This window comes from Phaseolus vulgaris, chromosome 3 (assembly GCF_051622355.1).
Source record: "Phaseolus vulgaris cultivar YP4 chromosome 3, ASM5162235v1, whole genome shotgun sequence".
Lineage (NCBI taxonomy): Eukaryota > Viridiplantae > Streptophyta > Magnoliopsida > Fabales > Fabaceae > Phaseolus > Phaseolus vulgaris.
The window spans coordinates 8,396,969-8,422,317 of record NC_143500.1 but is presented as its reverse complement, the minus strand read 5'-3'; the positions used below and the strand labels follow the sequence as shown (position 1 = coordinate 8,422,317).

Genomic DNA, 25,349 nt, shown 5'->3' with positions numbered 1-25,349 from the left:
ACAAAGCATATCTTCTTCGGTTAGCTTGGGATTTTGCCTACACAAATATGCCTTGGTCTGATATTATTGTGTCTTCTTCTCATTCTTCGTTTATTTGACCTGATATTAATGAATATTATGATATTGTTTTACATAATAATTTTTGGACTGTTGAGAGTGGTGATCAGATTAATTTATGGAATGATTTATGTTATTTTTCTAAATGTATTTATTTTATTACTGGGGTACCTTATCTTGAAAGAATTAGTCTTACCTCTACTATTGTTGATTGTTGGAATGACTCTGGTTGGTATCTTTCTCCAAATAATTGTAGACATCCTTATATTCATTATAAATCATTTGGTGCTCTTGGATTGGTATGATATTCCTAATTAGGCATCAAATGTTGGCAATAGACGTTATACTTCAGCAACAACCATTTTTCTTGATCCTAATTTAATATCTGGGTTCTCTCGTAAACAACAACTTATTGCTCGCTCCAATACCAAAACAAAATATAGAAGTTTAGCTTAAACATTTATTGAACTTTCATGAATTTCTACTTTACTCACATAAATACAAATTTTCCTACACTACTCCAATACTTTTTATGTGACAATCAAAGTGTTGTAGTCATCACTCACAATCCAGTTTTTCATAATCGTACTAACACATAGAGATTGATGTTGGTTTTATATTTATCATACTCCTGCTCTTGATTAGTGGGCATATGATATAACAAAGTCGTTATTTTAAGCTCAATTTACGTTCTTCGAAGCAAACTCAATGTGAAAACATTTTCTTCCGAAAAATCATTTCCTTGACTTTGAGGGAGATGTTAGTAAGAATTGTTAGTGTACACCTGTCCAATTGTTTGCTTTTTTTTGTTAGTGTACAACTATCCAACTGTTTGTTTGTTTGTTAGTGTACAATTATTCATCTGCTTGCTTGCATGTTAATGTACATGTGTCAAGATGAGAATTGTTACTCTAGAGTTGTCCAACTATTTGCATGTTTGTTAATGTACAATTATTCATTGTAAATTCATAACACACCACTTTTGAACGTTGTAAATATTATAAATACTTGTAATAGTCATTTTATTTGTTGTTGAACAATTAATAAAATTCTCTCATTAAGACTCTCTAATACTATTAAACAAAATTCTCTCATCAAGATTCTCTAAGACTAGTAAACGCAAAATCATGTATTTCAATTAAAAAAAATATTTCAAATGATTTTTAATTTATTCTAGTATGTATTTCTATGAAGTATATATGGTTTACCTTCATTCTCATATTTTATAAAGTTTTAGAATAAAAATTTCTATAAATCTTATTAGTGCTGGATTTTACAAAGAAAATATTGACAAAATTCAGAATTAATAGAAAATTTAGTTAAAATATTTATATTAATTAAATTTATAATGCAAATAAATTATGTGATAAGTTAAATGTAAATTTAATAGTTATAATCCAAATGAACAATAATGTTAAAAAGTTGTCAAACTCCCTCTCCATTAGCCATTCTACCCAAAGTAAAACTCAAAAGGGTTAGGATACAATACTTACATTAGGATTTTTTTAAATTTATAACATTTAACTAACTTACATTAAAATTAGTGTAACTCATACCATTTGATTTTTCAAAAAAGAATGTCTTTTATCACATTCAATATCTAAGGCAAATTGAACTTCAATTTAATACAGATCATCTTAGTTTGAGCCAAAAACATTTTAACAGATCAACTTCAATGTATGGTTGAGAATCATCTTCCATTTTGCTAGATACCAAAAAACATATATAAAGATTGTCACCCAGGATTATGACTTTACACCTTGTCTTACATCTCTGTTTAAGCTTTCTTGTCTTTGCATATATGGTGCCATTGACACTCAGTAGGTCACTTGTATAGGTTGTCTATTTGATCCTTGTATTGAGTCACAACTCTATCTCTTCTAATTTTCATGGTGGGTGTCATTAGACCATTATCAATCTACCATTAGAGAAAAGGATGAACCAAATTTATCAGTTTTGTTATGTAAATAACAAACAACATACAAAATATACTATGACTTTGAATTCGATTAAAAAATCTAACCGTGAAGGGTTCATTTACAAGAAGGATTGGTCCAATTTGAAATGGAGATTTAGACATCCTGCATGATGAACAGGACACAAAGAATGGGAAAAATGCAAATCAACCAAGATTATTATAGAGTATAGATAGGAAATAAAATCATTGAACACCAATTAGCTAACATGTAAACTCTTTCTTTTATTTCCATTTTATTTTGGTCATCAAGAATATTAACATGTGATATCCTGATTAATGAACCTTATAAGAAAATCATTAAATAAAAGTTTAATTTTATAATAAAAAACAATTAGTTGTTATATTTATTAAATTAGATACTACACTACAAGAAAATCATGAAATAAAAATCATTTTTTAGAGACAAAAAATAATTAGTTGCTATATTGACTAAATCAGATATCATTTTAGAGACTAAAAATTTTTTGTTGCTAAATTAGTTTCTATTATTGTTAAATGGTTTCTAAATTAGTATCTAATTAGCAACCAAGGTTTTTGCTACTAAATTTAGAAACTAAATAATTGGTAGTTAAAACATTGGTAGCTAATTAGATACCAATTTAGAAACCATTTAACAATAATAGAAACTAATTTAGAAACCAATTTTTTTAATGGTCTCTAATGTAGTTACCATAACAACTAATTATTTTTTTGTCTATAAAATTGGTTTATATTTCATGTTTTTCTTGTATTGCTATTTTAGAGATTAAAAAAATTCTTAATATCTAAGGTAGTTTTTATTATTAATAAAATTTCTAAACTAGTTTTTAAATTAGTATCAAATTAGCTATCGATTAATTTAGATTCTTACTAGCTAAAATTTTGGTAGTTAATTAGATACCAATTTAAAAATTAGTATATAAATTTTATTAATAATAGAAAATACTCTAGATAATAATAAAATAATATTTAATTAGTTAATATAATAATTATTTATTATTTATTTTTAAAATTAATTATATTTAATAATTTTCTTGTAATGAAACTAGTTATAGGAAAGAACTCTATTTTATTTAGTCAGCATCAAAGGTATGAAACAAATTTGTTTCAAAACAAAGAGTTCAGTCCCCTTAAATATTGCTCAAAACTTTTTTTTAAAGATATAGTTAATAGTGTCTTTCCCTAACATAATAAGCATAAACTTTTTGATGCATTGAAAAGAAAGAGAAGTGAAAGCATGTCTTACCAGGTTTTTAACTCTTTATAAATTAGGGTCTTAACTTTTTCCTCACTGACATCTGAATTGTCAGAATTTATAATTGACAATTTCCTTGCTACCATCAACACTTCTTCTTTGTTAGGAACTATTACAGCTCCTAGACGACGCTTATCCTTACAGTTATTAACAAGTTAAATCACTAAGAGTTCATAATAGGTAGTGCTTCATCTATAAGAAAATGAAAGAATCTAAGAGTTCACCTGCCCAACAATAACAATTTGTTGAATTAAGCAACTCCTCATTGCAGCTTCTTCAAGTTCCCCCGGTTCAACGTTTTCACCTTCTCTTATTAGAACAAGTGGTTAATACTTGAAAAGGGAAAAATAAAAGCCTCGTAATCATAAGGATTTTGTGCACAGGAAGAAATTGAAATTGAGGTTTCAAAAATATATTGAATAATTTGATTATTATTATTTTCTTAATAGTGTTGAAACTTCAACTTACCTGTTAAAAGCACGATAGTGTCTTTAGCACGACCTTCCACAACAATCATACCACTAGAGTGACGACTCCGCCCAGTTGAATGATGGGGAGAAATCCACCCTATATCACCAGTATTCAGCCATCCATCCCCATCTAAGGCCTCACTTGTAGCTAAATCATTCTAATACAAACACAGATAACTATCACAATTTCATCCACAAAACAGCACTAATAGAAGCACTCTAACAGAGCAAATTACCTTGAAGTATCCTTTCATCACTTGTGGACCCCTGACTTTCAAAATTCCCTTTGAACCAGGTGGAAGAACTTCACCAGTTTCAGAATCTACAATTTTGAATTCTGTTTCATGAATTGGATGCCCAATAGATCCAAGAACCTTCACAAGATTGTATCTGTAACATTCTTAGATAAAGGCACCACATGATGCACATTCTTCTTCAAATAATACATAGAAAGTTGTAAAACATTATTCTTCAATTTTCATTGCATTAAATAAGTTGCTTACATTACATCCAGGTCGTCTAGCAGCAACAACTGGTGAAGTTTCCGTTAAACCATATCCATTTTGTACTTTAACACCAATTGCCTGCATGATATAAAAGAAACAGTAATGTGAAGTGGCCAAGTAGATTCCAAAATATTTGTAACAAGTTACACATGTTTGAAATATCATACCTCGAAAAACTTATCCACTTCCCATGGCAAACTACCACCTCCACTTATTCCAGCCTTTACAGAATCAAGAAGTTTCTCTCGTCAAATCACAATTTCCAAAATCATGAACAATGACACAAGTATATGAATGAACAATCTCTCTCCCTCCAAACTCAAGATAGGATCAAAGTTTTGAAAAAATCAGAACTAATTCTTTTTTTTGTTATACAGAATGAATACTTACGAGACAAATAACTAGCAAAACAAAAAAAAAACAAAATAGAATAATGACACACTTGAGAAAAATCTCCTTGAGAAGTAAAAACTCACAAACCTAGTTCAGAAAGTGTTTCCGTATGAAAGTAGGATTGCAAGATTTTTTTTATCTCACTTTATGAGGTGTGACACTTAATCTCATCCAACAAGAATGAAATACAATATCTCGTTAGTTTTTTTCTATGATTTTTAATCTTAGTTAAAATGTTGATTCAACCTAGAAGGACTTCTCCATACTGGATCACTGATGAGGCAAGAGAAAGAGAAAAAAGGGAGATCACTAGAAGTCCATGGCCATAAGTTCTTATAAAAATGCCTCCTTAATGGAGTAATCCAAAGTAAGAATATTAAAATTATATGAATTATTAAAACTAATTTGGTTAGTTAGTACCATAACTATCATGAATCACTATTTTAATAACATCATGTGATCCTCCAGATTTTAACTGGAATTCCTTTTTCATAATTTTCATAAAACTTATTTTTAAGAGAAAGACAATATTGCATTTAACAAAACAAGACAACAAATAAGATATAGAAAAAACATACAAAATAATTAAGTTAAATATACTTGTACCGTTATGACTAGGATTAACTGATAAACTTAAATATATTTCTTGAATAATTTTCTGAACTGTGTTCTGGAAAGATCTTTTCAGAATGAAGACAAATTAAATGAAACATTTGATCATTTCACCTATTTGATGGAGTAATTTTTTTTTTTTTATTGGATTCAAGAAAAAACATCCCTTTGTTCGTTAGGCTTCAACCTGACCAAGGCCCAATCGTCCCTAGGTGGAATAAAAAGTAACACACAAAATAACAAAAGAAAGGCTATTTCTTCCTGCCGCTCCATATATTCTTCTCTCTGTAATATTCATATTTCTAAAAATGTCCCTCTGTAATATTCCAGTACGTAATCTAGAAGTCTTTTTTCAAATTCGTAATTAGCTTTCAGATTATATAATTTAGAAGCCATTTTTCAGATGCATAATTAGTTTTCGAATTACATAATTCGGAAGTCTTTTTTAGCTTCCGGATTATGTAATATGGAAGTCTTTTTTCAAATGCGTGTCCGGATTACATAATCCGAAAGTTACTCTATGGAAGTGGCAAAAAAGGATAAAAAAATATTTTCATATTTTATATAGAGATGAGAGAAAAACATATGGAGGTGGAGGTGCAGGATGAAACAATCCAAAAGAAATGGACATCCTTGACCCAAGTTGTTTTTGCAGTCCCTATAAGCCTTTCAAAAGAACCCTCGTTATAATCTCCCTACAAATACAAAGAACCTTAACCCAAAGGGGACACTTGAATATTATGGTTTAATTCCACCTAAACTCTTAACTAGAACATGGTCTTCTAATATACTCATTTTGATGCTTAATTTTATGTAGAAATTTTGGTGTCCATGATATAAAATGTTATTATTTTCGTTCTTGTGAGTAAAGTGTAGCCATTTGCCAAGCATAACCCTACCTAATCAAGATATATAACGTCATAATACATCTCGTATATAACATCTTCCGTAAAAGATAAAACCTTGACATGAAGAATAAAAAAAGAGAAAAGTTTATATTATAGATACTACTAAAATTAAATTTTATATTACAAAGATCGAAATGATAAAATAATTAATTATAGAAATTATTTTACATATAATAATTGTGTAAATTAATATTTATTATTTTATATTTTTTTTTGAAATATTATTTCAATTTTACACAATTTAAAAAAAAGTAATTTATAACTTTTTAATTTATACATATTTGATTATGACGAAAAAGGTTAATGTTAGTTCAATTAACATTCTTGATTTTATAAAATAAAAAATTATTATTTCTAGAATACTCATGTATTATGGAGTTTTTCTCTTGTTAATTTGATTAAAGTTAATATTGATGATACTACTAGAGGTTCTCTTGATCTTATTGCTTGTGTTAAGATCTTTAGAAAGAGTATGAGGGAGTCTCTTGCTAGTTTTTCTTCTTTTCGTGGGATCCATTCTTCCTTTATGGGAGTTATCATTGTTATTGATCATGCTAAAGAGGCTAGTTATAGATGTTTGTGGCTGGAGAGTGATTCTACCTTGATCTATCTTGCTTATTCTTCCAGGCACCTCGTTCCGGTCTATCCATAGTAGATGGAATAAATGTTTGTCTTTTTCTAAAGATATTAAGTTTAAACTTTCTCATATTTTTAGGGATGGCAACCATTGTGCTGATAAACTTGCTTCTTTAGGGTTCAATAATATGCTTGAATATGTTTGGTATATAAGTATGTCATCTAGCATTTCTTTATATTTTTTGCATAATAGGTATAAACTTCCTATGTAACGTTTTGCTTAGGTTGTTATATAGGGAATTTTCTTTGTATTTCTTTGCATGTGTTTGGTCTAGTCCCCTCATGTTTGTTTGTTTGTTCTTTTTTTTTTTTTCCTAGTATGCTATGTTTCATATGATGCCATATGATTTATGGTGTTTGGGGTGTCAGGTTTCATAGTGATGCCTAACATGAATTTTTTTTTAAAAAAAACTATTTTTGAAATAATAACATTAATTATACTAATAGTTTACTCTCTTTTTTTGTATAAACATTATCTTTCTTTCATATTTGAGTCAATGTCAAGGTGATGTGTCACACAAAATGCTACAAACAAGAGGCCACTTTCAAATCACGATGCGTTCTATTATATAGAGTAAAGGAAAATGGTATTTTGACAACCTTCAGAGTTGTATACAACTCTTGATGTGATGAGCTTAAAAATAAATAAATATATATATATAATATAGGATAAGTTTTGAATTAAATAATATAAAAAGATATTAAAATAATAGCATTGGGAGTTGTAATATGGTTATATAAAAATTGTGGGTTATCAATGTATCATTACCCCCTTCTTTTATCTCTTTCCTTCTTTCTCAACTCTCATTCACATGGTATCTAGAGCCACTTATGACTTCAACGCTCTCAGCTACAACCACCACGGAAAACTTTTCCGCTTCCGCTTCTTTCATTCCTCACATATTCACTAGTTCAATTCATTTCAAACTAGATTACGACAATTATCTCATCTGGAAACAACAATTTCTTGCCACTCTACGTAGTCTTAACGTAATCCGTTTCTTGGACACTGCCCCTGTTCCTCGATGATTTTCATCAGACGATGATGCCTCCACTACTACTCTCTCCATCGCTTATATTTCTTATGATAAAAAAGATCAAGCCTTTGTCGCATGGCTTCTTGCATCTACGTCATTGTCTCTCCTCACGAAGATGGTAGGCCTTTCTTCCTCTCATCAAACCTGGTCCAATATGCAAACCTATTATGCTTCCCAAACTCACGCACGTGTTAAAAAGCTAAAGATTCAATTACGTACTCTTAAACGTGATCATTCAATTTCTACCTTTCTTCTTGATATCAAGAAGATTGTTGACACCTTGGTCGTTGTTGGATGTCCAATTATAGTAGACGATCAGATTGAGTCCATTCTTGATGACTTATCCAATGAGTACAATGCTTTCATTACTTCTGTCACCTTCACGCTTGATCCATACATTGTTGAGGAGGTGAAGGTGCTTCTTTTTGTCCAAGAAGAAAGACTTGAGAAGTTTTGCTCGTCCACTGATCTTCTTTTGCAAGCTAACATTGTATCTTTCTCTTAATTTCCTTCTCGCTCAAGTTCTTCTAACAATTATAATAGAAATGGTCGTGGTCAACTACATCCTTCTTTTTCCAAACAACCATATCGATTTGTTTGTGCAAGATCAACAAATAAAAATTCTTGATCTTCTTCCTCCACTTTGTCCAATTCTACACCTTCCTCCAAGATTCAATGTCAAATTTGCTAGTCTAGCCATTATGCTTCTGATTGTTGGCACATATATGATCATCCATCTTATCTTAAATCAGTGTTAACATGTCTCAGTTTGTTCCCACAACCAGTGAAGATGATGAACCATCAATTCTTGGTACACCATCCATGGTTCATGATCCCTTGTGGTATCCAGATAGCAGTGCATCCCATCATTTCACTCATGATGACACCAACGTCTCTTAAAAGGCTTCATACACTGGTTTTGACACTGTGAAAATAGGTAATGATTTTGGTTTGTATATCAACAATGTTGGTTCAACCACTTATTGTATTATTGGAAAAGCTCATCAACTACCTTTCAGTGATTCCGACATTGTTTATACTGCATAATTACAATTGTTTTTTTTTTATATCCGGGTCCATCTCCCATTCCTTCTTCTAATGGTTCATACTATTACATTGTTTTTTTGGATGCATATTCAAAGTATATTTGGTTTTATCTTTTACAACATAAATCTCAAGCTCCTACAGTTTTTAAATCTTTCAAGATTTTTGCTAAAAAACAAATTGATTTTCAACTCAAAAGCATTCAAACGGATAATGCAAAAGAGTTTCTCAGTTTAAAATCTTATCTTACTAAAAATGGCATCAAACACCATTTAACATGTCTCTATACGCATGAGCGTATTGGCTTCATCAAACGCAAACATCGTCATATTACAGATGTTGGCTTATCTCTTCTTGCCAATGCTTCACTTGATCTAGAATTCTGGGGAACCCTCACTACTGCTACTACAATTATTAATGTTTTACCTTCTCCTATTATTCACTTTGATAATCCTTATCGTCTTCTTTTTCATAAGTAGCCAGATTTATCTCTTCTACAAAACTTTACGCTATGCATGTTGTCCCCTAATGCCACCCTTCAACAAAAGAGAAATTAAATTTTTGCTCATCCATTTGTTTGTTTCTTGCTTATAGTTCAAATTATAAGGGTTATATTTGTTTGTCTCCTTCAAGTAAGCGGTACATTACAAGACATCACATTCGCAGATCCCCCATCCTCTATTCTTATACAAAATAATCATCATATGATCACACAATATAAATCTGGTATATTTAAACCACATGTTTTTTTTACTTCAACTGATATTTCTCCAATTCCAACTACAATCAAATAAACTTTACAATACCCTCACTCGTTCAGTATCATGCAAGATGAGTATGAAGCTCTTCATACCAAAAATACTTGGACTCTTACTCCTTCACCAATTGGTCTTCAACCCATTGGTTGTAAATGGCTCTTCAAAAACAAATACAAACTGATGGAACATTCCAACGTCATAAAGTCAGGCTTGTAGCCAAAGACTGCATCAACAAGAAGACATTGACTACTCTGAAACATTTAGTCTATTTGTCAAACCAACCACTATCTGGATCATCTTAACCATTGCTTTAACTCATAATTGGCCAATAAACCAAATTGATATAAATAATTTCTTCCTCTATATGGTGATCTTCAAGAAAAAATTTATATGTTTCAGCTTCCAAGATTTCAAATTGACTCTTCCAATCTTGTTTGCAAGCTTTATAAGGCGATCTACGGGCTCAAACAAGCTCCACGCTCATGGTTTTAAAAGCTAGGTAACACTCTCTCCATGTTTGGTTACTCATAAACTAAAATTTACAACAATGTTAAGTATTTGTTATGATATGTGTTGATGATATAATTATTATATGTAGTTCCGACTTCATTATTTTCTTGGAGTAGAGGCTTCATGAACTGCTAATGGCTCTCTTCATCTTCCATAAACCAAAATACATAAATGATTAACTGCATAAATCAGGCATGACTACGTCCAAGCCCCATCCTACACCAATGATATCCTTTATGTGTCTAACACATGATGGAATCATTGTCGTTGAAGATCTTTCCTTGTATCAGTCCATTGTTGGTTCTCTTCAGTATATTCTAATCACACGTCTAGAATTATCGTATGCTACCTTGTTGGAACTCAGTCACATGGTCTTCTCCTTCACAAGTCTCAACAACTCACTATCACTGGTTTTGACGACTTGATTGGATTCTAACCTTGATGACAGAAAATCCACTACGATCTACACAGTGTTTCTTAGAAAAAATCCAATGGCGTGGGCTTCCAACAAAAAAAATGTGATCTCCAGGAGTACTTCTGAAGCAAAATATCATAGCATTGCAACAACTTTAACTGAGATCAAATGGACTCATAATCTCCTACATGAATTACGCATACCATTTTCAATACCGAAGATTTACAGTGACAATCTGGGTGCAATTCTTCTTGCTGCAAATCCAATAATGCACTCCAAAACTAAACAATTTGATCTAGACTTGCATTTTGTTCGTGACACCATACAACACAAGGAAGTCCATCTCATTCACATTCCAGAAGTCCATCTCATTCACATTCCAAGTACTCTAAAAATAGTTGATCTTCTAACTAAACCATTGTCTAGATAATCATTTTCATCTTTCACAGATAAACTAAGAGTTATTTCCAACCAAACCATTTCATCAGTTTAAGGAGAGATGTTACATAGAATAAATATACTATCTTTGTACGTCTACATGAACGTCTACATGCAATATGCGTTATAAATATATCTAGTGTAGTGGCTCTCAGCTTGTATCATTCAATCCTAAGATCATAAACTTTCATTACTTCTTTTTATCTCTTTCATTTTTTCTAAACTCTCATTCGCACATTCCATGGGCAGAGACCAAAAATTTTATATGCAAGGACCAAGATGATAAAAAAAAATTAGAGAAAAAAAAAATATTAGAAGTACCACTAACAAATTTAAGTGAAATAAGTATTAAAAGATAATGTAGTAGAAGAGAACAAAACCTTTGATATTCCAATAGCTGAATGGATTTTATTGTAGACAAGTTTCTTTGCCAAAATATGAATTGGAAGTAATAATGTGGCAATAATTCTGGCCCACAGCCACTCCAACATTGAATAGACGTAGGAGGCCTGCTTCTTGTTCATTGGTAAACATTTACCCTAAAACATATTTGAAATTAGCAAAAGAAATATCTTTGGTGAGAAATAGTTCTGCAATGATCCTCCTCATTCAAGCAAATTTTGCTTCACACATCAATTAGTATTTCCAAATCATCATGTGGTTTACCCTTTTCACTTTCATTTTGGATAAAATAAGAAATCATTAAGAGAGAATTCCGAAAGCAAGAAAAGACAAAAATGGAAAGAAAACACAAATTTTATAGAAAGTGTAAGGAAATTAAGAATCAAAGTAGGCCTGAAGAAGCACGTTGACACTTTGGAGATCAGATAAAGTGAAGAGATTCACAAACCTCATAAATACGCTTATATTCCATGTATGCTAAGCTCACACTAATGAATGTTAGTGCGACAAGCCTTCTAACAGCAGAACTCGTAGATATCTGCTTCATGATCCCACTACAAAGGAAACAATCAACAAAACCAATGAAAGTTAACTTCCTAATAGATTACATTTTACTACGATCTAATTATTAAATAAAAACAAATTTTAAAAAACAAAATAATTAATTATTAAATCTTCAAACATTTGCCTCAAAATATTATTCAGAAACCAAATTCACGCACCAATGATTATTCATTTAAAGAGGATATTTACCTGTACAATATTTCAAAAACTAAAGGAACAGAAATCAAGTAATGTGGTTGATAGCGTTCCAAGTCATCCTACAAAATTAGAAAGGAGAGTGCATGTTACTAAACGTGCTTATAATGTCAATCTAACCGAGATATCAACTATTCTAGTAATAGTTAATATGAAAGTTTTTTATAAAAAAAATGTGCATATAATAATAAGAAAATAACCAATTATCATTACAAGAAAAACATGAAATAGAAATTAATTTTTAGAGATTAAAATAATTAGTTGCAATAGTAAATTAGAGACCATTTTAAAAACTAAAAAAAAAATTGGTCTATAAATTAGTTTCTATTATTGTTAAATAGTTTTTAAATTGGTATCTAATTAACAACCAAAGTTTTAACTACCAATTATTTAATTTCTAAATTTGGTAGAAAAACCTTAGTTGCTAATTAGATACCAATTTAGAAACTATTTAACAATAATAGAAACTAATTTAGAAACCAATTTTTTTTTAATTTCTAAAATTGTCTCTAATTTAGTTACTATTATAATTAATTTTTTTATCTCTAAAAATTGGTTTTTATTTCATGATTTTCTTATAGTGTATGTATTTCTTTTTATCATGCTACTACTAATAATAACTAATAATAACTGTTGAACTGAAACAATGATCCAGTATTTGAAGAAAAATAAATCTGGTATTGGTTTTTTTCTTTTATCAACCCTAATTTTGATGTTACAGTGTTTATATAAAATGAGAAAAAACGATACCTTTAGATTCCTGACGGTTGTGTACTGTTGCTGAATACCACATGTGAAAATGAAGTACTCACAAGCTCTTTCGTATGCATGCCAAGGTGGCAGCATGCTTAGAAATCTATCCCCAACTTTTGCAGGTACGATGTCCCATAAGTTTTTTATCTACAAATTCATCAATAAATCACGCATATCAAGTGTAGAATAATGGATAAATTATGTTTTTAATATCTAAAATGGACAAAGCAATAAAATCATTTCAAAAGATATTGATTTAATTAATACAAAATGTAAATATATTTTAGCTGAAAATGTATATAGTGAATAATATACTTGTAAAAATTTATTAAATATAAACTAATTTTATATTAAAAAAATTATTAAATAGAAATTATTTTTAAAGATAAAAAATAATTAATTATTATATTTATTAAATTAAATATTATTCTATAAAATAAATAATTATTGATATCTGAAATAGTTTTTAATAGTAGTAAAAAATTATAAATTAATTTTTAAATTGATATTTAATTATCTATCAAAGTTTTAGATACTAATTATTTTAGATTCTAAAATTTAAAAGATAATTATATACAAAATGTAGAAATTTTTAATTTTTTATTAATAATAAAAACTAATTTTATAATGAATATTAATAATAATATTATTATTATTAGTATTGAAAATAATAATAATCAATATTAGTAATGATAATATTTTATTTTTATGAAAATAGTTATATTGTTAAAATTATTTTTCTCATTATAATTATTATTAAGATTATTATAATTCATATATTATTATAAAACTTTTTATAATAAAATTGAAACAGTATGAAAAGTACGACTTTATTTAAATTGAAGTTATATTTCTAGATACAGCTATACTTTAGTTTAAAAAAAATAAATTAAAAATTGTATTTAAAAGTTGAGATCATCTTCAACACCAACCAAATAAAATGAGTTGGCAAAACTCTAAAGATATGTAGTCACAATAATATTTATGGAAGGTATGTGATGAAACCTGATGCAGAAGATTCTGGTGAGTGAGCATAACACCTTTCGGATTTCCAGTAGTTCCACTTGTATATATGAGAGTAGCAATACTATCTGACTTTATTGCTTCATACATATAACGTTGTTCTGCATTTAATATTGAAAGTACCAAAAAATAGCACATTACTTTCTTTTGCAGAATCAAGAGTAGAACTAGTATTGATTTGATAATGTATAACGTAATTAACGATGACAAGTTCTTGTATATAAGTTTTCTGAAGTGCATATATTAAATTTAAAAGATTGGAACACATAAAACTTCACTAAACATCATTTTTTCAGTTATATGGAAATATAGTTTAAAAAAATTAAAATAGATATATTATATTTTATTCAATTTTGTGGTGTCATTTATATCATAGAGTCTCATGTTATGTATTTTTTCTCTTTCTTAATATACTAACTTTTAATTTTAAAAAGTATTTTAACTTGTGCATTCCACATAACATAAATATTTATTTTACATTATTATATTTTATAATGAATAAATATTTTAAATTTTTAAATTATATTCTTATTAAAATTCATAATAAATAAATATTTTCAATATATAAATTATATTTTAGATTTATAATAAATAATTTAAAATGTGATATAATGTTATTTTAAATTGAAATGAATAAACAGTTTAAAAAATTAAGTATCTATATATATATATAAACATATATATATATATAATTGTTTTATTTCTTTCCAAATTAAATATTTTATATTTCACTTTTGAGCAGTGGTAGAGGACAAAAATGAAAATACTTTGTACTATATAAAGTTCAGTTGATCTCGGATCTACAATAGTGAAAGAACCCTGTAACAATAATCGAAATGTTCAGAATAATAAGATGACGGATTGTACCCTTAATTAACAAATTTTTAATTAATAATCATTCATTAGGAAAATGGATAGTACTAATTCAATCCATGCATCAAAATACTAGTTATAACTCTATAAATAAATTGACATTCTACATATATCTAATTACATTTAATAGTATTTATTTATAATTTATTAATAGACAAGATTTACTTGTCCGTCAGACCAATTAAATGAGAAGATTCTGGAATCACTATTAGAGAGTAAGCATAGTGGAAGAGGAGTTACTCTCGACTCCCGTTAGTACAATTGATATCTTTCGTGGAACCAATGTGAATTCTTTAAGAGGTTATACGCTATCAACAAAGAATATGCCAAATAATGATCGACAAAGAGGCTCATACTCACTCGTGTGATATGAGCGATGCAAAAAATATCCAATGAAAAATGACTCTCAATTGACAATGGGTCACGTGACCAGAGAATTACAGTTTAAAGATCTCTTGTTACTCAAATACTACCACAAGTATCCAAGATGTTAACTAGATTCAACGAGTCAATGATAAAGCATATTCGATGAGAACATAACACAAGGGTTGATTTACTGTCAAATTGCAACTACAAAGAAGAAAGACCAATATCAGTCTGCCATATAGTAAACGATACAAGCTTCCAGTATTGATCAAAAATGGGGAATGCATTGATTAAGACGAAAAGATCATGCTAAAAATGTTTTCTTGCTTCATTGTTGTCGACAAAGAGTTATTCAAAAGAAGTTACTCTATGTCCCTTTTGAAATGTCTCACCAATGACCAAGGAGTATGCAACTTCCACTTTGGAGGAAGGACAATGTCAATTCGGGTCCTATGGATTGGGTACTAGTGACCAACACTACATGATAATTGTGCTATGTGAAGAAAATGTATTGGTTACCAAGAGCATGGGAATATGTTACACTCGAAACCCACAAGAGTTAAATCACGTCAATTTATTGTCATTGTTTGTAGCATCGAGTATGAATATGATAGGCCTATTCTCGCTCGGTAAAGGCAAACGCATGTTTTTCTTGGTAGCTATTGATGGCTTCACAAAGTGGAATGAGGTCAATCTCTAGAAACGTTCATGGTTTTATTTGGAAGAATATTGTCTGTCGATATGGCATCCCCTACACAATTATAACAGATAATGAATGTTATTTCACTAATTAGGATCTTATCACCTTTTACGAGGGTCTCAATATAAGACATATTACTAGTTCATTTGGGCATCTTCAAATGAATGATCAAGTCGAGACCACCAACAAAGCTATCCTAAATGAGCTGAAGAAAATACTAGGAGTGGGTAAGGGAAGGCGGACAGAGGAATTGCTAAAGATTATATGGGCATACATGTGTACACTTTAGTGATCGACATAACAAACTCCATATAGCTTAAGGTGAAGTTGGTGAGTCCTCACTAAGAAGGCAATTTTTTTACTTAAACATCAATGACAAAAACCTAGCAGCCACCTTAGACTTGTTTAGCAAATTAAGGGATAAAGTTCGAATAAAAGAGGAGACTTACAAAGTTAGGGCATCAATAAGGTATGATTCAAACATTAAGATAAGAAACTTCCAAAAGGGAATATTTGTATGATGGATGAGGAACGACGCTAAAAAAATGAAGGCAAGTTGTCATAAAACTTGGAAAGACCTTTTTGGAACAATAATGAAGTAAAAAATGGAGCATATCAACTCGAACGGCTTGTGGGAGACCTAATACCAAAAATATGAAACATTATGCGTCTAAAGTTTCATTTTAGTTAACTTATATTCAATGGTAAATGTACTCCTTCCTCACTTGATTTTTTTTCCCTAAAAAAAATTTTAGGCGAGAAGGTTTCAGCAAGATACATGAATAAAATTTCATTTTTACACAAATTTGGGTCCGATTAAAATACATATATATCTTAATCAATGGAGTTTTAGTGTGATCCCTCACAAATATTTAGTGAGTCTAGGACGTTTCACATTGATCCCTCTAAAATATAAAAATGGATTCGACTAGGGAATTTTCGCCATACACAACCCCTCTTGATTACCATTACTCAATAAAAAGTTTTAACGACACAAACTTGCAAAAATTCCACAAACTATTTTATTAATCAAAAGTCAAAGAGAAACTCACAAAAAAAATTACATTGTAAGAATAGTCATTCCCTAACAAAACCCAAAAAAAAAGGCTATTTGAAAAAACAAACTAACAAGAAACAACAGAAACTAACAAGAATTAGGACCATTGGTCATAATCAACTCCATGCTCGACATCAAGAGAGTGCTTGACACCATCAACAACACATTCCCAGCAACATTGGCACATGAGATGTCATCAACCAACACCAACTCACTCGAGTAGACATTATAGAAAAAGAAGGTATGGTGAACAACATGATTAAAACCTTCTTCGTGGGGCTGAGAACATATTGTTAGAGCTTTAGAAGCTCGGCTTTAGCCTTCCCCTTGCTAACATTTTCTTCTTCATAAGCCAAAGTCATATTTGTCAAACTTTACTCCAAATCCTTCATCTCGGTGGCCATACTTTTTTCCTTCTACTCTGACATCAACGATTGAGTCCTCCAAGATGCCCTATTGGTGGCAAGTTATCACGTTTGGACTCTTTGCCAATTCTTCAAGTGCAAAGTTAGCTTCCTAGGCATCCTTCAAAGAGCTTTCCAATTTGGCCAACTCAATCATTAATTTTTTCACCTCGTCAAATGAAAAAAAACCTTTTTTCCACCTCGACGCTGACAACTCAAGTCAGTCTGCCCTGTTTTTGGCTCACAAAATGCGGAATGGATTGGACTTCTCGCATAAGAATAGGCCCATGAGATTCCGGGCCAGCTTGCATAAAAAATGTTTTTTTTAAATTAATGAAAAATGAATTTTCAAATGCAAATTTTGAATAAATTTATTTTTTGTTTATTAAATTAAATTTTTTTCTCATTTAGATGAATTAGATAAACGGTCTCACAATATTATTCTCACGACACATGTGTAATAAGATATGTGTAAAATAATTATTATGATGTTCTCATTTTCAATGAAATTTTTATTTTAATTGTACTTATAAAATATTTTATTAAATATATACACTTTTTTAAAGTAATACATGTAGACACATGATTACTATTCTAATTTAAAAATAGTATAAAATAATATTTATAATATTATGCATATAAATAATATTATATTTAAATTTTATTATAAAAATGACTTAGGTCCGACTATTACATTGGATGAGTATTGAAACCTAAATGATTTATGCATTTTAGAAAGAAAAAAAAAACATTAGTAAATATAAAAAAAAAATCATCAAGTCTTGCTGAAATTTTTCGAAGGTGTTATGAATTAAGGATTGAGGGAAATTTCTTCTTGCACCCCAAACTTCAAAAAAAAAATACTCAAATTATACTTTGACCTTTTTCATTTAACGTTTTTTCTTTAAATTTGAAACATGGAATCAAAGACTTTTCGGGTTATAGAATTTGAAAGTTAATTTTTTTGTTTCGGATTGCACAATGCAGAATATAAATTTGTGTTTCAGATCGTAGAATTTGAGATGGATAATTTTGACATTTTTTAGAGTATGAGGGTGCCAGAAGAAATTGTAGGGTACAAAAAAAAATCCAAAATTTTAATATATGCAGGACGAGTCACCAGATTAAAATAAGCAGTCAACCCCGAATTTTTTCTTATCGGCCTAGGTCAGCCCATAAAACTCATCCTTCATTTTCTTCCCTAGTTTAGAACATAACTTAGCCATGAAAAAAGATTTTGGAACTCCACATTTTTATGGGTTTCAAATTTGATGGAAAATACCTATTTTAACTAGATATTGATTAACGAGACTTTTGAATCCTTTATCCTAGTAATTAGTAACTTTATTTCTATAATTTTAAAATCAACATTTTATCTTTTATAAACTATTTCTAAGAATATTTTTGAATTACTCATTCTAAAAAAATTTCAGAATAAACTTTTTAATATAAGCTTTTCATGAGATATATTTTTTAGATTATCCCATTCAATAAATATTTTGAAATTTGTGAATCAAAAATATGTTCTAAATTAAGTAATTGAGAAAGATATTGTAACTATCTATCATAAAAGTGGGATACCTATAGCTCAGAGCAATTGTGTATATCTCATAATATATCTCATAACTAAGCTCTCACTGTCATCAATGACAATTATGAATAAAACGGTCTACTCAAAGAACTTTTACTGTTAAACGACTATTTATGAAGCAATAAAGGGCCATCATACAGCCAACTCAAGGGTTGCCACTGAAAAGATCTATAAATACCAACTCTTCAAGAATTACAATCTACCTATTCTATACTCTTAACTCTCATTCTCTTGTGCACTTATCACCATCATTGTACTCTTTACTTAAGTATCAAAGAGTTTTTTTCATATTGACCTTCCCCTTTTTGTGGGAGACCAACTAAAAATACATTTAGTGAGGAACATTCAAATTCTCACCAAATAATAGTGTTGATGATATGGTATTCGTCCGCCCACACATATATAGTCCGCATAACTTCTAATTCTTATGGGTTGTTTCTTCATGCATCTCCATAGCTTCTTCTATACCTCTATATATATCAGGCAATAAAAAGACCATTTTGTCCTTAAAAAATATTTTTAGATTCTACAATCTGGATATGTATTTTTTTTCTATTTACACCTCCTCTTGGATTATACAATTTAAAAGATATTTTTGGATCTGAAAATATCTTCTAGATTTTACAATCTGGAATATTTTTTTCTTTAAAAAAAATACATTCTAGATTACAAAATCCATTAGGTATTATCAGATCTGGAAATATATTTTGAATTGTAAAATTCGTAACAACCCCTTACTATAATATTGGATTGTACAATTTGAAAGGTAAACCTGACTCCATAATTGCCTTCCAAATTTAAGTTCAAAATGTGTTACGGATTTGACAATTCAGAAGGTACTTCCATATTCATGTTTACCTTCCAAATTATACAATCTCTATACAATTATACAATTTGTATACATGAAAACAATGAGAAAAAAATAAGCGAATGAAAAACGAACTCTAAAAACACTCCAAAATTTACTCCAACCACCAACATTTATCACCACCATTGACCCTCACAACCAACCACCAACCATCATTGGTCAATACAGCCAACCACAACCAACCACCACAAATATTCAAGAACACTTGAAAATGAAAAATAAATCACCACCCTCTTCACCAATACAAAAACTCTACATGTACTAAGAATGGTACGGATAGAATTTTAAAAAAATATGGAAGTGTAGGAAGAAAGAACGGAGATTAACACAAAATTTGCCTTCATGAGTCAAAGTGTGGGTCGTCATCCCATGACTTGCATTATTTATTTTTAATTTATTTATTTTGTAAAGTTATTTATCAGTTAATTATAACTAAATATTTTTATGCACTATATTTCATTAATATTACATATTTCTAGATTTTATTACTAATCATTAATCTTTTAAGTTTTTTTAATTGTTATAATTGCATCAAATTTTTTATTTTATACGATACTGAATGAGATTAAAAATTATTAAGAACTTTTTTAATTTTTGAATTATTTGTTAAATTTACGCAAACTAGCTTATGGAGACGTAAGTGCGCAATTATGTAAGTGAAACCAAACATATTAGCTATAACTGTTATCGAGCTAATCTCTCCCTAATCTATTATTCACCGATCAAATATAAGACGAACAGATGTAATGTTACAACAAAAATCAAATTAAAGAGATCAAAGAAATGCATGAGATTATAATAATAATAATAATAATAATAATAATAATAATAATGTACTGTAACAATTGTTTATCAAATTAAAGCCTTGAGTTATCTAAAAAAACATTTTGAAATAAAAATCTTAAATAATTTATGATATTTAAAAATATTATGTCATGTATTATTACTAATTTACTATATATCTGATTCAAACTGATTCCCCTTAGGAAGAGTATTATAATGAGAGAGTGAGATATCATACCAGGCTTAGATAATTTCGTGCGACTCTCTGCTCCCAAATCTATGAGTTGAGTGAAAGTAAACACTGGAATGTGCTTGTTTTGTTGAGCAACCAGCTCCGATTTTTCTCCCCAAAGCAAAATAATAAACCTCATGGTAGTGGTTGAATAAAATGTGTTTGCAACCCGGTTAAACATTTCAGAGTTATCCACCACTAGTGCAACGCTGAATAACAATACCATATGTCACCAAAGTCTCAACAATTCAGACCGAAAAATCACCATGTCAAAAACTGTGAAAATGAGTATTGTTGGTTATGGGTCTTGGGCCAACCTTTGGTATTTAGGTAGGAGACCGATGTAAATGAATAATGTAAAGAAAATAGTATAGGACGAGAATTTGGATTAATTAACATTAATCAAATGGTAAAGAGAGAATCATAACGGCAGACACAAGGTTAAGACTGACTCCATATATATTATTAGGTAAAACCTCACAGATAGAAAGATCACAAATTAGGTTAAGAGCACACTTGTTCTTGACTACCTTAAATGTTCTAAATTTTAATTGTCTATTGGCCTGTTTAGAACAAGTATCGTACGCGTGTTTTAACACAGATATATTATTTAAGAGGTGTTTTACTAGTTGCATATATTAAAACCCAACATGAAGTAACATCATCATATATTCATTATGAGACAAACCTTTCCGAGTGGTTGTATATTTGCAAAAGTTCTGCAACTGATGACCTTGAACCTCTTACCACATTTATTGCTCCACTTGCCATCATGCCTAGATTCAAAATATAACTTTGATATGATAAAAACAGCGAAACAGTTTACATCATAATATCATTTTTAGTATTAGAACGCTCAAATTTCAAACTAATTTAGAACTTTTACAACTACTCATATGAGCATATAAACACTGTACATCTGTCACCAAGTTCAGTACCTCAGATACTGTGCAATGTCAAAAAATTAAAAAAAAAATCACTAAATGGAGGTAACATCAGAAAAACAAGCAAGTTTGAAGCATGGAGATAACTTTCATGAAACATAACATTATAGTAACAGTTCCTTCACACATTTAATTCATAAACTCTACACACAGTTCTCAAAATTTACAATTGAGTTTGAAGGAGCCTTTGTTTTTGAAATGGTAAAATCAATTTTTATGATTGTTATTTGTTTTTAATCGTAAAAGTTTACACACATAAGATTTGTGCAACTGGTGCTCCTAGACTCAATACACTGAAAGTGGAGGAAGTGAAATTTCAACGAACCTTGATCTGCTACAAGCCAACGACATGAATTGTCAGCAAAAAGCGCAAGCTTCTCATCAGGTTTTACTCCAATAACTCTCAATCCTTCTGCAAAATCCAAAATTGCCTGCTCCAACTGAAAATTTGATGCAGAACATAAGATATCAAAGTGAACACAACATAAAGTTGTTTTATTTAATGATCCTCAGATAGTTTTCCTTTGTTTATAAATTATATTAAAACATACTTTATAGAGATGTTTAAGAAAAAATCTATTCATACTTTTTATGGCTTGTTATAGACCAATTCTTTCTTATATACGACTCAAGAAGAAATATGGACATCTTAGTACTCATGTTATATATGGTCACTATACTAGAGAAAGGGAGCAAAAGAAGCTTCTAAAATATTATCAGAATGCATGATAATTTAAAACAATTTGGCAAAAGGCACAGAACAACAGGGAACAAATTTACCTGTTTATAAGTCATGGTTGTAGGAGGGTGATGATATGGATCTACTAAGGCTACATTGTCACCATACTTCTCCGCAGAAGATCGCCAAATATCAGGAACCACTTTCCACTCATCCGAAGCCACATCGCCATTATCAAGAAGTAATGAACTTTCTAGAAAAGGGGCACACCTTCTTATCTCCAATGTCTCTGTCTACATGCAGAAGAATATCATAAAAAAATAATATTATGATCTGCACTCTCTAAACACATACACACTAGCTAAATTGATTGTCCTAGTTGTTTGATACACGAGAGATATCTTAGCTAATGATTCGTCAATTTCATACCTCTCAAATCAACTGATGCCATGATATTCAAAGGGGAAAACATGGATTTAACTGGTCTAAGATGAATGAAGATAGAGTAAGTAATATCAATACTCTTAACTAATGACATTCTTAGACATTCATATGTATGTATAATAATGAAAGTTGAATTTTTAATGCTCGGTTTAAAAAACTGGGATCCAAATGAACATGTTGGAGCAAAAGGGTAGCCAAGAATTACCTCAGATCGGCAAAATACGCGAAAGTGAGAGAGTGGAGAAGAGGGGGCAAGGGCAGCACCATAATTTGTGGGAGAAAATGTGATCCTAGTGAAATTGGTGCATGAGTGGAAGAGGGGAAGTGCATAATGAGGATTAGAGAAGGTTCGAGTATGGCTGTAGGTGAAGGGAATTATGGCCATTTGGTGATTATTGGAGAAGGAAAACACAGAGAAGCATAAAATTGCAGAAGAGTGGCCTAAGACATTGTACCATGAAAATGATTAAGGAGGAGTAGTGGTGGCTCCTTGTAGATGTCGAAGAGAACAAAATTGTCTTACTTGAAGTTACTAGGCGCCGCTTTGTTCGGTGGTAGGTGGGTGGGTAGTAACGACCATGAATTGGAAATTCACTGGTGCCGAGGCATATTACATCACACAACACAACAATTTAAAACATATTATGAACGATGCAAGACCTTCCTTTATTGATTCATATTATGATATTTGATTTATTTTGATTGTGCAATTATCTGTTACTTTAGATATCTAAATATAAACTTCAAGCTAAATAGAGAAAACGAGGGAGAATATATGAATGTAGAAAAAGTGAAAAAAAAGAAGCATAGTTTGGTTCAAGAGAAATAAAAAATAATTTCTTCAATATTTAACATAAATATTAATTTATTATTGATATAATTTTATTTATATTAATACTATTTTTTATTATTTGTTATAAAAAAAGGTAGAAGTCTTCTAGGATCGGATCGAGTTACCAGAGGACTTAATTAGACTCAATCTCATCGAATTAAATTGGGTTAGATTTTATTTACAATTAGATCAAATCCTAATTAATCAATTTTTAGTGAATTGGGTGATGGGTTTAATATGAGTGACCCGTGACGGTTTAGTCAACAATCGCTTACTAATGGTTATACTTAGTAAGAGCGAGAAAGAAAAAGAACATCCAAAAGTAAATTATATGAAAGTAAATGGTTGAAATATAAAGTGCAAGAAAAGTAAATGAATGTAAACTAAAATAAATGGTTGAAATGCAAATTGTAGGAAAAAATGTAAATAATAAAAAATGGAAAGTGCATAAACCTAAAAATTGATAATGTAAAATAGAGCATGAATGGAAATATAAATAGCAATTGAATTAATCATGAAACATAAATGAATTGAGCATGTAAATAAAATTGCAACCAAATTTGTATTTCTTGTTGTTAAAAAGATAGGTCAAGTTCAAGAAGGGTTCAATTGAACTTTCAAAAATTTCTTTAAAAGTATGTTTATAATGAAGTTCTTTGAGATTTCAATCGATTAAGATATTTCCATAATAGAAACAACTAATTGAAATTCAATTATAATTCTGAATTCAGAAAAAACAACCAATGAAAAAACAAAGGTAGTAAACAAATCTCTCCCCACTATGTTAAAGGCAATCCTATAAGACAATCACAAATCTTGAGATGAGTATCTTTCCCTATATTGAGTTTGCATACAATAGAGTATTCCATAAGACTACTAGGATCTCTCCTTTTGAGGTTGTGTATGATTTTAACCCTCTTACTCCTTTAGACTTGACACCTCTCCCTAACCTTAATGATTTTATTCACAAGAAATGAGTATGTAACGTTGAATTGCAAAGAAACTACATGAGAAGGTTAAAACTCATATACAACATCAAAGAGAGAGATACATGAAATAAACACAATAAAGGAAGAGAGAAGTCATATTTGAGGAAGGAGATTGGGTTTGACTTCACTTACGCAAAGATATGTTTTCCAAACAAAGGAAGTCCAAACTCAACCCTTCGGGTAATGTTTTCTTCCAAGTCCTCAAGAGGATCAATGATAACATATATATTATATATTCCTAATGAATATGCATTGAATGCTACTTTTAATATGAGAGATCTTATGCCTTTTATAGATGGTACAAATTGTTGGAAATCCCACATCGTCTAGAGATTAGAGCCTTTGATTGTATATAAGTGGGTGCAAACCTCAACCCTATGAGCCGGTTTTATGGGGTTGAGTTAGGCTTAAAGTCCACTTTGTAATATGGTATCAGAGCCATTTCGAGCCTATCCTAACGAGTGTTTGTTGGGCTTATCAGGCCACCCGCTATCGGGCCGCTATCGAACCACCCATAATATATAGTCCCACGCACGAGTTGGCAGTCTCGGCGTGAGGGGGGTGTGTTGGATGTGTTGGAGATCCCACATCGTCTAGAGATTAGAGCCTTTGATTGTATATAAGTGGGTGCAAACCTCAACCCTATGAGCCGGT

General features: G+C 30.1%; 1 protein-coding gene across 2 annotated transcripts; it reads right to left on the bottom strand.

Moving 5' to 3' along the window:
* Positions 1-1,620: 1,620 nt before the first annotated feature.
* Positions 1,621-23,515, bottom strand: LOC137806460 (putative acyl-activating enzyme 16, chloroplastic). Of its 2 annotated transcripts, none has more exons than XR_016519387.1 (18): positions 23,080-23,515; positions 22,532-22,723; positions 22,077-22,191; positions 21,496-21,583; positions 20,814-21,016; positions 13,916-14,034; positions 12,908-13,057; positions 12,152-12,219; positions 11,847-11,952; positions 11,377-11,535; positions 4,413-4,466; positions 4,243-4,323; positions 3,976-4,129; positions 3,738-3,897; positions 3,494-3,573; positions 3,261-3,406; positions 2,081-2,138; positions 1,621-1,975 (listed from the first exon to the last, which is right to left on the bottom strand). XR_016519387.1 is itself a non-coding variant. In XM_068606600.1 (18 exons), the coding sequence occupies exons 1-18, from the start codon at positions 23,257-23,259 to the stop codon at positions 1,883-1,885; spliced, it is 2,190 nt and encodes a 729-aa protein (XP_068462701.1). In that variant the 5' UTR covers positions 23,260-23,515; the 3' UTR covers positions 1,621-1,882. The 2 variants fall into 2 exon arrangements, 1 of the variants encoding a protein (XP_068462701.1); XM_068606600.1 differs by having other exon boundaries at positions 3,976-4,113.
* Positions 23,516-25,349: the final 1,834 nt, after the last annotated feature.